The 14,131-nt window shown below is 41.4% G+C and overlaps 1 protein-coding gene across 1 annotated transcript; it reads left to right on the top strand.

Moving 5' to 3' along the window:
• Nucleotides 1-418: 418 nt before the first annotated feature.
• LOC123491483 lies at nucleotides 419-6,738 on the top strand. The gene is made up of 14 exons (XM_045222285.1): nucleotides 419-494; nucleotides 2,251-2,426; nucleotides 2,844-2,887; nucleotides 3,127-3,204; nucleotides 3,350-3,415; nucleotides 3,528-3,614; nucleotides 5,148-5,225; nucleotides 5,342-5,428; nucleotides 5,509-5,607; nucleotides 5,742-5,846; nucleotides 6,097-6,195; nucleotides 6,318-6,365; nucleotides 6,489-6,569; nucleotides 6,685-6,738. Exons 5-14 carry the CDS (start codon nucleotides 3,380-3,382, stop codon nucleotides 6,736-6,738), a joined length of 774 nt encoding a protein of 257 aa, XP_045078220.1. The 5' UTR covers nucleotides 419-494; nucleotides 2,251-2,426; nucleotides 2,844-2,887; nucleotides 3,127-3,204; nucleotides 3,350-3,379.
• The last annotated feature ends 7,393 nt before the right edge of the window (nucleotides 6,739-14,131 follow it).

The raw sequence follows: 14,131 nt of genomic DNA, 5'->3' as shown, positions 1-14,131 counted from the left end.
GATGAAGAGTCCAGATGTATGACCACGATAGTTAGATTAGGCTAGTTATTCAATCAAACACATTTATTTTACAATTATAGACCCCTAACCTAGGAAGAAATGTGTCTCTTATAAACGTCTGTGTGCAGTTACAGGTAGCATACTCCAAAAACTAGAGAAAATTCGACAAAAAATATATTAAATCCACCTTTTGCACAGTCCTCGGCATTTTAGCTGTGCACATCTCACATGTCCCAACACCGTTGCAGTAACTAGTCGTTTCTATGCGAAGCGGCTGCTTGTAGAAGTAGCCTTAATGACAGCACTTCCCACAGTGCAACCAAAAGAAAGATCTAGCTACACATATGAAAGCGGTATTTATCGCTCAATACAAAACGTGGATTTAATATTTTTCTGAATATTCTCTGTTTTTTGGAGTTCCACCTGCAACTGCACACAGATGTTCATAAGAGACAAGTTTCTTCCGAATCGAGAACAAAGAAAGTATCGCCAAGGTTTGTAAAAAAATATCCTGATTATGGTAAACAGCAGCCTATGCAAGATCTCAGATGAGCTTTAGCTCTGCCACTGAGGTTCGTGTTTACATGGCTATCTAGCAGTAATGTTAGAGGCTTTGATTCAGTTAGTCTACTGGGAGGAGAAGATTTGTCTTTCCCCAGGATACCCTTGCTTGTGGAGATAATGCTAGCAACCGAATGCTAAAGGATGAAGGTATCGTAGACCCAAGTAGCCTATTGTAAACTGTAACACATCTCACAATTAGAGTAACATGCAATTTTATCATTGGGGTCATCACACTTTGTGCTATAGAGTATAGACTGTTGGGTTTAACAACATTTCCAAAACTCCATACCTGATCATAGGCTTTTGTTTTGAAATGTGTATGCCAGTTATGTTAATTTTATCACCAGCACTTTTGGAACCATAGCACCACTGTAGCTATATAATCCAACCACCTTGACTGATGACTGTCAATTCCTGCTGGAAGTTTCTACCTTTCACAGACTAACCAACCTTTTCTAACTTTCACAGACTGACCAAACGTTTTTAGAGTAAGATTGTTGGTCATGAAGATGTCCCTTTCCTAAAATAGTGTAGCAAACAAGGGGCGGGGAAGCGAACCCAGGTTACATGCGTGAAAGGCACACACCCTACGCATCGCTCCAACAGATTTAACCCACTTGGTCAGAATTGTAATGTGGCTCACTGTATTAGCGAGGATCACTACACCGTTTCGACCACTTTGACCACCAATATGCAGCCTACAGTTTTTAGAGAGACAATAGATTTGTGGGAGTCCTTCGTCATTAAAACACTAACCAGCCGTAACATACGCATTCGATTTCTATTGTCTGCCATTTTCTTTTAGCCTCTGATTACTTTTATCTCCTAATGAAGATTTGTGTTGGTGTACTGGTTTTCCTCAACAGCCACCCTCTTTGGATGTATTATTGTTGCCGGCTGTACAGCCAGAGCTTGTGTGCTCGCCCAGGGTTTCAATTTTAGTCTATTTTAGGATTAGGGTTATGTCATGAAACGTGGGCTACTAGGCCTACATTATAAATATGACACAATCAGCATTTCACTTTGGATATGAATAATCCAAATTATCAATCAGTTATCAAAACGCTCAGATATAACCACCAGGGCAGGAGGGCGAAGAGATGAGAAGAGTAGGCTATCTCAGCTGATTTATGCAGGAGATTTAAAATAATAATGTAAAACATATCTGTAGGCTTTTTAGTAACTATTTGAATGATGTTTTAGTCCAATGCATGTTGGTTGAACGCTTTGACACCTTGAACGTGAAAGTGAGTGGTTCAGTGAGTGTCTCCGCCTAGAACATCACAGAGCTGATGAACGCAGCAACGTTCTTTTTCAGAACCATGGCGAGCGCATTGTGACGCTCCCCCTTCTACTCCTACTCAGAGCCATAGATACAGTATTTTCTAAATGGTTATACTCCTACTGTTCTCTAAACAATGGTTTCATAGTTTACAATTGTATAAACTCCCAAATCATGCTCAAAATTCAATTTAATTGATGTCACTGTTGAGTGTTTTTTAATCAGTTTGATAAACATGTTTATATAACCCATTGTGACATAGCCAACCATGACTTATGGAAGAATTTGACGTATTAATGGTCCCTATAAAACCCTGTAATTATAAGAAAGAATTGTCAGATGGTTTTGAACTCAGTCAAAATCACTGCAGTATGTAGAGCGATAATGAGTAGGTCTATGTTCAGTCGTTTGTTGACAGCGACCCCGCTGAGATTCCTCCGCGAGAGGCCGCTTCTGAGTGCAGCTGGCCTGTTGTTTGCGTCCGGTTCGGCAGTCTACTTTTATAGCAAATATTACGGTATCGGTGAGGATGCACTGGCCACCGTGGAGAGCGTGGACCGTGTTGTCACGGTTGAGGAGGGTAAGTTTACATATTTGACAATGTCTAAATAGTAATAGTCCCAAATGCCACCCAATACCCTATTTCTTATTTTGACCAGGACCCATAGTTATATGGTTAAAAGGCGCTGGTCAAAAGTAGTGCACTAAATAGGGAATAGGGTGTCATTTAGGTAGCAATCATGGTGATGACATTTTTTACAGTGTAGCCCTAGATTAACAACAACAAACAAACTTGCTCCTTTGAAACCAAACCTTTGCTTTAGGTTTAATTGAACATGTTGGTACATTATGCAGACACATAAATACATTTGATGTCATACAATATAAAACACAAGTAAATATATGATCAGCCTAACTACAAGGACAGATGTCTGGTGTCTTGTAGCTAGTATTTCTTAAACTTAGAGAAAACAATCCTTTATTGTTTTTCATAAAGATAATGAGCCCACCCTGGACCAGGAGGACCCAGTCCTTGTTCAGGTAAGAATGCTGCAGGCCTATCAATAGCTTGGGTGCCAGTCTTTCTGCTCTCTTGCCAATTCCATCGTGGCAATATGATATTGGCATCACAATCCCATAAGGAGTGGACAGAGAGCTGAAACAGACTGGCACCCAGGCTATAACAATACTGCTTCATTAGCAGGATTGGTTCAATAACAATCTGTCATTCAAACTGTCATTTTACTGACTCATAAATTGATCCTGATTTTCTTCCTTAGTATGTGGTTGAGGAGGTTGGGCACTGGCCCTGTCTGGCTTTAATCCCTTGGTCTGGACCTCTGTGGGTTCCCAGCTCTGTAAGTCCATCCATTCTGATACTCTTTGGTCTTCTCTCTGGTCTTAAAACTGGTTTATGTACTTTAAACATAAACATGACGTTTTCTGAAGAACAATATGGAAATACATTTCTGTAAACATATTCCCTATTTTTTATAACTGCAGCCAACATATTACCTTACCCATGCTGGGAGGATGCTGGTGAGAGAGCTGGCAGTGTTAAACACGCAGGTAACCATGCAGATTATTGGACAAAGCTCATCTGATCTAATAGGCAGGATTACCTTCAGTATCCACTACGGTAGTGAAATACTTTGATGTTCGTTCCCTCATTTTCTCACAGATATTCACAGTGGAGCAGCCCATTTCCATCTGTTTCACTCCTGCTATGAGGATGGTATGGAATGAACTGTCCTCTCAAAATGAACAGGTAGCCATTCATATGCAGGTACCTCAGATGTTTCCTTAACCTTTCAACACAGACCTGTGTAGTGTCTCAGAATCTATCATGCAGTAGCCTCCTCTTGTGATCCTCCCTATAGCAGTCTGTCAGACCTATAGGCTACCTGTCTATCATTCAAACTGACTTTTAATTTGATCCTGTCTTGTTCCTTAGTATGTGGATGAGGAGGTTGGGCAGCGGACCTGTCTGGCTTTAATCCCTTGGTCTGGTCCTCTGTGGGTTCACAGCTCTGTAAGTCCATCCATTCTGATACTCTTTGGTCTTTAGACTGGTTTATGTAACTTAAACATAAACATGATGCTTTCTGTAGAACAATATGAAAATACATTTCTGTAAACATATTCCCTATTTTTGTAATAGTCTGTAACACTGCAGCCAACTTATTACCTTACCCATGCTGGACGGATGCTGGTGAGAGAGCTGGCAGTGTTAAACACACAGGTAACCATGCAGATTATTGGACAAAGCTCATTTTATCTAATTGGCAGGATTACCTTCAGTATCTACTATGGTAGTGGGATACTTTGATGCCCTTAAAACTGTTCCCTCATTTTCTTACAGATTTGCAAGATTGAGCAGCACATTTTCATCTTTCGTGCTGGCATGATGGTATTGGATGAACTGTCCTCTCAGCTTGAAGAGGTAGCCATTCATCTGCAGGTACTTCAGACATGTTCTTTACATTTATATCAGACCTGTGTATTTCAACTATTATCATTGCAGTGGCCTCCTCTTGCAATCTTCCCTATGCCAATATTTTACTCCTATACAGTACCAGTCTATCATTCAAACTGACTCTTAAATTGATCCTGTCTTGTTCCTTTAGTACGTGGATGAGGAGGTTCGGCAGCAGCCCTGTCTGGCTTTAATCCCTTGGTCTGGACCTCTGTGGGTTTCAAACGCTGTAAGTCCATCCATTCTGATACTCTCTGGTCTTTAGGGGGCTTAAACATAAACATAACTTTTTCTAAAAGAAACTTCTGGAAATACATTTCTGTAAACATATTCCCTTTTTTATAGCCTGTCAAACTGCAGCCAATTTATTATCTTACCCACGCTGGGAGGATGCTGGTGAGAGAGATGGCAATGTTAAACACACAGGTAACCATTCAGATTATTAACCATTAGTCATCTGATCTAATAGGGATAATTACCTTCAGTATCCACTAGTAGAATACTTTGATATCTTTAAAGCTGTTCCCTCATTTTCTCAGATTTTCACAATGGAGCAGCCCATTATCATCAGTTTCACTCCTGCTTGGAGGATGGTATGGGAGGAACTGTCCTCTCAAAATGAACAGGTAACCATTCATAGGCAGGTACCTCAGATGTTTCCTTAACCTTTGAACACAGACATGTGTATTTCAACTGCCAATTGTCTTAGAATCTATCATGCAGTGGCCTCCTCTTGCGATCCTCCCTATTCCAGTCTGTCAGTCCTATAGGCTACCTGTCTATCATTCAAACTGACTCTTAATTTAATCCTGTCTTGTTCCTTAGTATGTGGATGAGGAGGTTGGGCACCGGTCCTGTCTGGCTTTAATCCCTTGGTCTGGACCCTTGTGTGTTCCTATCTTTGTGAGTCTATCCATTCTGATACTCTCTGGTCTTTAGAGGATATTAAAGATTAACATCAAGTCACTAGTTTTCTATAAAACCACATAATGAAAAAACATATTCCCTTGTCTTCATAGCCTGTCTTCTCCAAGGCCAAACCAGTCTACTACCTCACTCGTGCTGGGAGAATGCTGGTAACAGAGCTTGCAGTGTTAAACACACAGGTAACCAAACACATTATTAACCAAAGCTCATCTGATGTTATAGGGAGAATTTACTTTACCCTGTTCCCTTTTTTTCACAGACTTCCAAATTGGTTATTGAGGAGCCTACCATTCACCTCACTGAAGCTGGGAGGCTAGTGCTTGACGAACTGTCAGCACCTTCAGATAGCCATTCACAGGTAGTCAATCACATTATTAGACAGTCATAGCTGATTAGTAATAGTACACATTACCATGTCCTCTATCTCCACAATTGTGTGTCTTATTAATCACAGAGCAATCTCTATAATTAGGGGATGTCTTTGTTTTTCAGCCAAATAGGGAAGACTCTGGTTTTCCCTATGAGAAGTTGCAGCTGGTTGGGAACTGGGGTTCGTTTCATTTCCATTACTGGAAGATCCATTATAGACGAGTGCAGGTACTTCAGACATATTCTTAACATTTATGAACACACCTGTGTATTTGAACTCCCAATTGTCTCTGGGTTTTCTTTTTGTATGTCTGTCCCTAATTGAAACCTAGGGGAAACTTGTCGTACGAACATCATGTGGGCTCTATATCACTGCCAGGGATTATACTCAGAACTGAAATCGCCTGCCAAATGTTATAGACATCTACAGCTAACATATGAGAGAGGTCTGGAGACTGAAGGAGTTTTTTCTTTATAGCAAAATGAAGAGGACATGCATCACCTGTGCATTGTGAGGGGAGTGGAGAAGCAGCTGTGGTGGAGCAGAGTCATCCAGGAAAAAATCCTGGACCCATGGGTGAGAGATTCTCAACTGGTCTTTCGTCTCAAATGCACCTGATTTGTGTCAAATGACGCACATGCTATAGGTCTACTTATATTTCCTGGATGAAATGTAATGTTTCTCTGTCTCTTTTAAAGGGTCTCGTCCAGGTGGTCCTCACCAACAAGAAGGTGACTGGTATTAAGGTACAGTCAGGCAATTTTTCACAGAAAAAAATGTAAAGTGGCAAATGTCCATTTACCTATTTGAATAAATACATGTTGACAGAAAATGAAATGACACGTTCTAATCTCTTGCCTCATTTTTAGTTCCTTGGTAGAAGGATCCATGGACTCATGTCCTGCCTTGTCAAGAGGAGGTCTGAGTTCACCTATTATGAGGATGCCCAGGTACACCCCGTTGTTTCTCTGTGTTATGATTTATTTCAGTGTTTGGTTGAGGGTTTTTTCAATATGGTGGTTTTCAGTGTTGGGCTGACAGTGTCACATGTTGTGTGTTAAACAGCAGGTGGATATCTCCACCACAGTGGAGGGGTACCAGGAGAGGGGGATGAGATGATGGCATATCAGTTCTCCACCTCTGACATCATCACCACCCCTCATGAGCCGTCCTCTGGCTCCTCTCACCAGTTCCCCCAGAATTCTCCGCCTCCCCCCTTTCCCTTCCGATTCCCCTCCCAGTCCCCCTCCACCTTACCACTCCACCCAGGACCAGGACCAGACCCCTGACAGCACTCCTCAGGTAAAACTCTTTCTACAGTCAATAATTCTTATTTCATTTGTACTTGTGTGTACAGGTGTGTGTCATTGTTTTGGTATCGATAGGTTTGTGTTGTCTGTCAAGGGTCAAGTTGTTAGGTCAAGATGAAAGTATTGTTATGATGTCACTGAATGTTTTGTCTGCTTCAGTTGATGTTGCAGGTGAAATGCAGTTTAGTAGAGTTTAAGTTAATGTGATGTCTGTTTTAGGAGTTTGAGGAGGAGTTTGTGGAGGAGCAAAATAATGCTGCAGATGTGCCCCAGTTGCGGTGGGTTCGCTTTCATGTGTTCATCTATAGTAAAAACCTTTGCTTTGAAATAATCTGCCCAAAATTGTAGTTATACAGATGTAGGATCTTAATTTGAGACAGTTTGCTACAGCAGGAAAATAATATGGAGGTGAGAAAATGTGAATTTAGCACCTTTTGTATTTCACTTCATGAACATTTCTGGACTATTTGTAAATGTACTGTCTTGTTCTCACAGGCTCTGACATCCTCAGACAGTACCTCCCTCAATTACCTCACCCACGCTGGGAGGATGGTGTTGAGTGGACTATCTGAGCTCAACCAGCAGGTAACCAATTACATAATTGTGCAACGTTCATCAGACCAGATATATAGTTCCCACTGGGCACAGATGTCATTTCAACGTCTCGTTTTGATTTACATTTGGTTGAGTTGTCAACTAATGTGAATTCAATGTGAAATCCCCCCAAAAATTAACGTAATTGGATTTAGGTTAAAAAGGCGAAATTCCCTTACGTTGATGACTTCTTTCAAATCCAATCAGTTTCCCACTTTGATTCAACATCATCACATTGACATTTTTTATTGATACAACATTGATTCAACCAGTTCTTGCACAGTGGGTTACCTTTAGGCAACAGTGATTCATAGGGTTTAGTTGAAAAGTTTCAACGTCATACTAGCCAAACAATCGGAGGCCCTTTGAATTACAGACCTGAATCTTTGAGTTTATGATCTAAGTTTTAAGGAATTTTATGATTGTTTTGTTTTGAGGATGTGAGGCAGTTTCAGCAGGCCTACGACCTACTGGTGAACTTCATTAATGAGCCAGCAAACAGGGAGCGACTAGAGCAGGAGATGGCTCTCGTAGGAGTAGGTCTACATGCAAGCTTGAGCGTTAGCTGCAGGCACCGTCTTCTCATCTAACATCTACTCAATGAGACTTTCTAAAGTGCTTGTCAATGAAGATTATGTAATTATCCTATTTGTTTGACTTCAGATCGACCGCATCAACTTCGCAGATGTTTTTTATGAATTCGTTCTACTAAGCCTTCTAGAAGGAAAGACATCTCTTCCTATATCTGTAAGTGGCCCTAAGAATGGAACATCCTGTTGTTTATCTATGCTATACACACTGTTGTCATATCAGATCTGTAGACACTCACTCATGTCCCCTGTTCCTTCTCCAGGAGCCTGGTAGCTTCCTTTATCTGCTCCTGCAAGTCATAATGAGGATTGACCCTCCTGGAGGAGCCTGGACAGAGGCTGCTGAGAACTTCTACCTCCTCGTTAAGGTACATTTGTCTCTCTCTCTCTCTCTCTCTCTCTCTCTCTCTCTCTCTCTCTCTCTCTCTCTCTCTCTCTCTCTCTCTCTCTCTCTCTCTCTCTCTCTCTCTCTCTCTCTCTCTCTCTCTCTCTCTCTCTCTCTCTCTCTCTCTCTCTCTCTCTCTCTCTCTCTCTCTCTCTCTCTCTCTCTCTCTCTCAATAATAGTTGATGATGTGTCTGTTGTCAACAGGGCCAGATGAAGGCATGGCTAGAATCCATCTTCAACCTCAATGAGTCAATCTATGAAAGCCCAGAGAGGCTCTCGGGGGAGGTGATGGGGAATCTAGAAATACAGGTTGCGTTCCTGCTGTCCAGCCTGGATTAAGGTTCCCAAACTGAGCTGAGGGCCCCATCACAAAATAAAGTGTTTTGCATTTAAACATCATTCCATTTGTTTTGTCTTGTTTATTACACACACCTGGTTCATATCCCCTCATTAGTACCTGTATAAGTGTTCCCTCTGCCCCCTTGTCTTTGTGTGTGATTGTTTATTGTGGAGGAGAGAGAAGCTCGGTGGAGCTCCATGTATTTTGTATCGCTGGGAATATTCCCTGTGTGCCTTGTATTTTCCAGTGCCCCTGTTTTGCGCACTGGAGTGTTTTTACTAGGGGTGTAACGATCCATCTACTACATCGATGTATCTATTTATATTCCTATGATCCAACTACATCGATCTGTGCTCGCGAGTTGGCCTTTTTGGACAACATATATCGATCTAACATCGTTTTAAAATGTAATAAATCGATTGTATCGATACTACGAAATAACCCATTGGATTTAAGCACGTCAGACTTTATATGGATGTTTTTTCTTAGCACTTTTAATGATAAAGGCTTTAAACATTACTCGATTCAGTCTGCCTATCCGTGACGTCATCGCGCCAGCAGCAGCGCAAAGGCGCCAAGACAACAAAGCATAGCATGGCGGATGACAGAGGAGAAGCCGACAGGCGAGAAATTATCAAGCCACCATTGCGGTCCTTACAAGAAACAGGAATCTAGGAAACTTCACCTGCACTGTCCAGTATCCAGGTATTTATTTCAGTCACACTGGTTGAATTTTTGGCTAAAAGGTTACTGAATCGATTTCAAGTCACTGAATCGTTTCGGATCGTATCGTTCTAAATGAACCAATATCGTCCTTGAATCGTATCGACAACCACGAATCGTGATACAAATCGAATCGTTGTTAAAACGAATCGTTACACCCCTATTAATTATACTTTTAACCAGCATACGTTAGTAGCAATGGAAAACACCAAATGAGCTTTTATTTTGCCATTTTCTATATACAGAGGATCCAATACACAGGAATGTGTCATTGTCAACAGATTTCTGGAGGACTGTGTACTGCTATATTTGTAATAAAAGAAACTAGAATATTTATTGTAGAGGTTGATTTGATGCAGAAGTGAGAGTAAATGCCAGTGAACACAGACCTCCAGAAACTGATCGACACTCCTATCCTAGACAGTGTCACCCCTCTTCAGCTACATAGCATTGCAGTATATTGGAAATACATTTGAAAATACTTATAAGTATACATTTGTCTGGTATCAGTATAGACGGAATGGCGTTTAACTTGCATTCGGAAGTATTGATTTTCTGCTAGCATTACAAGGCATACATATTCTCTCACACACACAAAACGTAGTCACTGCTTTCCTTCAGAATGGATCAAACAGGCAGAGGAATGCTTTCATATATATTTCTACATTTATTGGAAATGGTCAAATGCAAAAAACAATTGTTACAACGTGGACCCGGAGACTATCAAAAGTGATTTTGGCATTGTTTCGACCAGGGCCTTTTACAGGCAGAACAAGGCTCAGTCTTGGGCAACTAACAAATCCTTTCCATTATGACACCATTCTCAAAGAAAGCAGAAATGATTTGCACAAGAGTGTATGGGAGGAGGTATAGAAAAGAGTAAGGGGGCAAAAGTAGGACAGCGGTACACAGATGAGAAAAAGTAACACCATGAAACTTTTAGACGTGTAACAGTCTAGATGGTATTGAATCAGGAATGAATGAAGGAAGCGGCATAGGGAAAAGGGATGTAGGTAGAGTGGGCTCATAGAAGTAAGATGGGTGCTTCAATAGAGTCTGAAGTTGAGGGGTGGTTGGACATATACATTTACATTTACGTCATTTAGCAGACGCTCTTATCCAGAGCGACTTACAAATAGGTGCATTCACCTTATAGCCAGTGGGATAACCACTTTACAATGTTTTTTTTTTTTTTTGGGGGGGTTGGGGTAAGGGAGGGGTAGAAGGATTACTTTATCCTATCCCAGGTATTCCTTAAAGAGGTGGGGTTTCAAATAAGATGGGGTGCTGGTGTGCTTCTGCCCCCCCAATGACCCTTTTAGGTCATTGTCACACAAATATTCCCACACCCATGTCCAGGGGTCTCAGTGTTTTGTCCCTTCACGCCATTCAGTCACAGATGCAGCGCTCAAATCGTGGTCATCGTGTGTCTGTGAATCACAACATGAAAGGCGATGAGTGACCACATTTCCACATATTGAGCCATATGAAATACAACTGAAGCATAGGGCAAGAGTTTGCTGCTAACATGTATACTGTGAGTCTGAATGATGAGAGCATCTTAACCCAGCTGTAGGTCCATTGTGTGTGTGTGGTCTTTTAAGCCTCAACATCAACCAGCTCTGGAGGTATTGGGGACTTGGGATGCTTGCTGTCAAAGTGCTGCTTGAATGTCTTCGGGTCCGGCATCTGTGTCTGTAAGGGTCAGGTAAGGAATTAAAGGATATCAATGGCTGAGACTGAATTTTCTGGTGACAAAAAATAAGCAATAAGATGCATCAAACTACTACACATCACACCGGCCAGTACAATGGACTAGACATGAAAATAAACCTAAAAAAGGTAGGGACGTTAAACGTTCAGGCTGCTGCACAGACTATGGAGGCTCTAGTCTACAGCGACCAGTTAAATTGTGTTTGAGAGCATTATTTTACTCTCTAAATGGTTAAATGAGTGAGAAATAGATGGCATTGTTGCAATAGTTTGTGAGTGGGCAACATAATGTATACTATCATGTTAAATTGACATGTTGAATTATTTTGGCTTAGTAAATTATTGTATATTCCGCTAATTTCCCGAATGTGGACTGTGGACAGTTTGTGTTACTACCTTACACAAGCCTGCATTTTCACCCCATAAAATGTAGTGGAATTACACATCCATTTTACCTCAGATTGGTGATGTTAGTATGAACGTTTATGGTTATCACAATGACTGTAAAAACTTTTGGTCGCTAAAGAAATCACGGACCATGTAAAATACTGTTAGTCACTAAATCCAGCTAGAAAGACCACGTAAAACAGCTGGCTCGTATGCCCTCACCCGTCTGAGCGGGTCGGCTGTGAATGCCCTCACCCGCTATATACTTATAACTGATTGGTTTGGTTCTGCGCACTATAGTGCTGTCCGGTTAGAACATGATGTTGAGGCCCATACTAAACACTTGGTCACCACCACACGCACACACACACAGACACAGCTGTTTGTATATGAGGATGTTAATATGATTGTGGTAATCCGAATAGCTTGGAATCTTATTGTTGTGGTTCTATAAGACAAAGATATGCACAGAATTTAATGAAACGGCACAGAATTTAATGAAATGGCACAGAAAATTTGAGGCGGTCCCTCTATTAAAGTCCTTGGCCACACACCAATTCATGGTTTGACAGTCAAACTTTCACTTAAATAACTGCCAACCGTTGTCACTGTTGATATCCAATGCCGCTTCGTGATTCGTTTAAATTAGTCTAACTAACAAAAAAGTGGTCTGTTCCCTCCCGAAATCAACACCTGACATTCCAAAATATAGATGTAAGCCTTCTACAAGTTTATCTAACCAACCATAGGTTATTCCATATGTGAATAGTGTTAGTTCAAACAGCGATACACCCCAAACGTTTTTGAATTGATTTGACCACCCCATACAAAAAATGTATGCACGCATGACTGTAAGTCGCTTTGGATAAAAGCGTCTGCTAAATGGCATATTATATTATATATTATATTTCAATGTGATATCGATATGAGTGATTGACAAAACACAAAGGCACACACCTGTCTATATAAGGTCCCACAGTTGACAGTGCATGATAGAGCAAAAACCAAGCCATGAGGTCGAAGCAATTGTCTGTAGAGCTCAGAGACAGTATCATGCTGTGAGGATGTTTTTCAGCGGCAGGGACTGGAAAACTAGTCAGGATCGAGGCAATGATGAACGGAGCAAAGTACAGCGAGATACTTTATGAAAACCTGTTCCAGAGTGCTCAGGACCTAAGACTGGGGCGAAGGTTCACCTTCTAACAGGACAACAACCCTAAGCACACAGCCAAGACAAGTCTCTGAATGTCCTTGAGTGTCCTTGAGTGGCCCAGGCAGAGCCCGGACTTGAACCCGATCGAACACCTCTGGAGAGACCTGAAAAAAGCTGTGCAGCAACGCTCCCCATCTAACCTGACAGAGCTTGAGAGGATCTGCAGAGAAGAATGGGAGAAACTCCCCAAATACAGGTGTGCCAAGCTTGTAGCGTCATACCCAAGAAGACTTGATGCTGTAATCGCTGCCAAAGGTGCTTTAACAAAGTTCTGAGTAAAGGGTCTGAATACTTATGTAAATGTCTTATTTCAGTTTTTTATATCTAATAAATTAGCAAACATTTTTAAAAACCTGTTTTTGCTTTGTCATTATGGGGTATTGTGTGTAGATTGATGAGGAAAAATAACAATTTAATCAATTTTAGAATAAGGCTGTAACGTAACAAAATGTGGAAAAAGACATGGGGTCTGAATACTTTCCGAAGGCACTGTATTTATATTTATCTCAGTCTTGTGAGCACTCTAGCCATCCATGAAGTGACTATACAAGTGAATTTTTTTTTTTTGGGGGTGGGGGGGTTGGGGTAAGGGAGGGGTAGAAGGATTACTTTATCCTATCCCAGGTATTCCTTAAAGAGGTGGGTTTTCAAATAAGATGGGGTGCTGGTGTGCTTCTGCCCCCCCAATGACCCTTTTAGGTCATTGTCACACAAATATTCCCACACCCATGTCCAGGGGTCTCAGTGTTTTGTCCCTTGACGCCATTCAGTCCCAGTTGCAGCGCTCAAATCGTGGTCATCGTGTGTCTGTGAATCACAACATGAAAGGCGATGAGTGACAACATTTCCACATATTGAGCCATATGAAATACAACTGAAGCATAGGGCAAGAGTTTGCTGCTAACATGTATACTGTGAGTCTGAATGATGAGAGCATCTTAACCCAGCTGTAGGTCCATTGTGTGTGTGTGGTCTTTTAAGCCTCAACATCAACCAGCTCTGGAGGTATTGGGGACTTGGGATGCTTGCTGTCAAAGTGCTGCTTGAATGTCTTCGGGTCCGGCATCTGTGTCTGTAAGGGTCAGGTAAGGAATTAAGGATATCAATGGCTGAGACTGAATTTTCAGGTGACAAAAAATAAGCAAAGCAATAAGATGCATCAAACTACTACACATCACACAGGCCAGTACAATGGACTAGACATGAAAAGAAACCTAAAACCTGAACTCTATCTGAGAAGTAGTTGGTGAACCAGG

Source organism: Coregonus clupeaformis, chromosome 8 (assembly GCF_020615455.1).
Source record: "Coregonus clupeaformis isolate EN_2021a chromosome 8, ASM2061545v1, whole genome shotgun sequence".
NCBI classification, from domain to species: Eukaryota; Metazoa; Chordata; class Actinopteri; order Salmoniformes; family Salmonidae; genus Coregonus; species Coregonus clupeaformis.
Note: the sequence above shows the minus strand (reverse complement) of the source record. Positions and strands in the feature narration are given on the sequence as shown.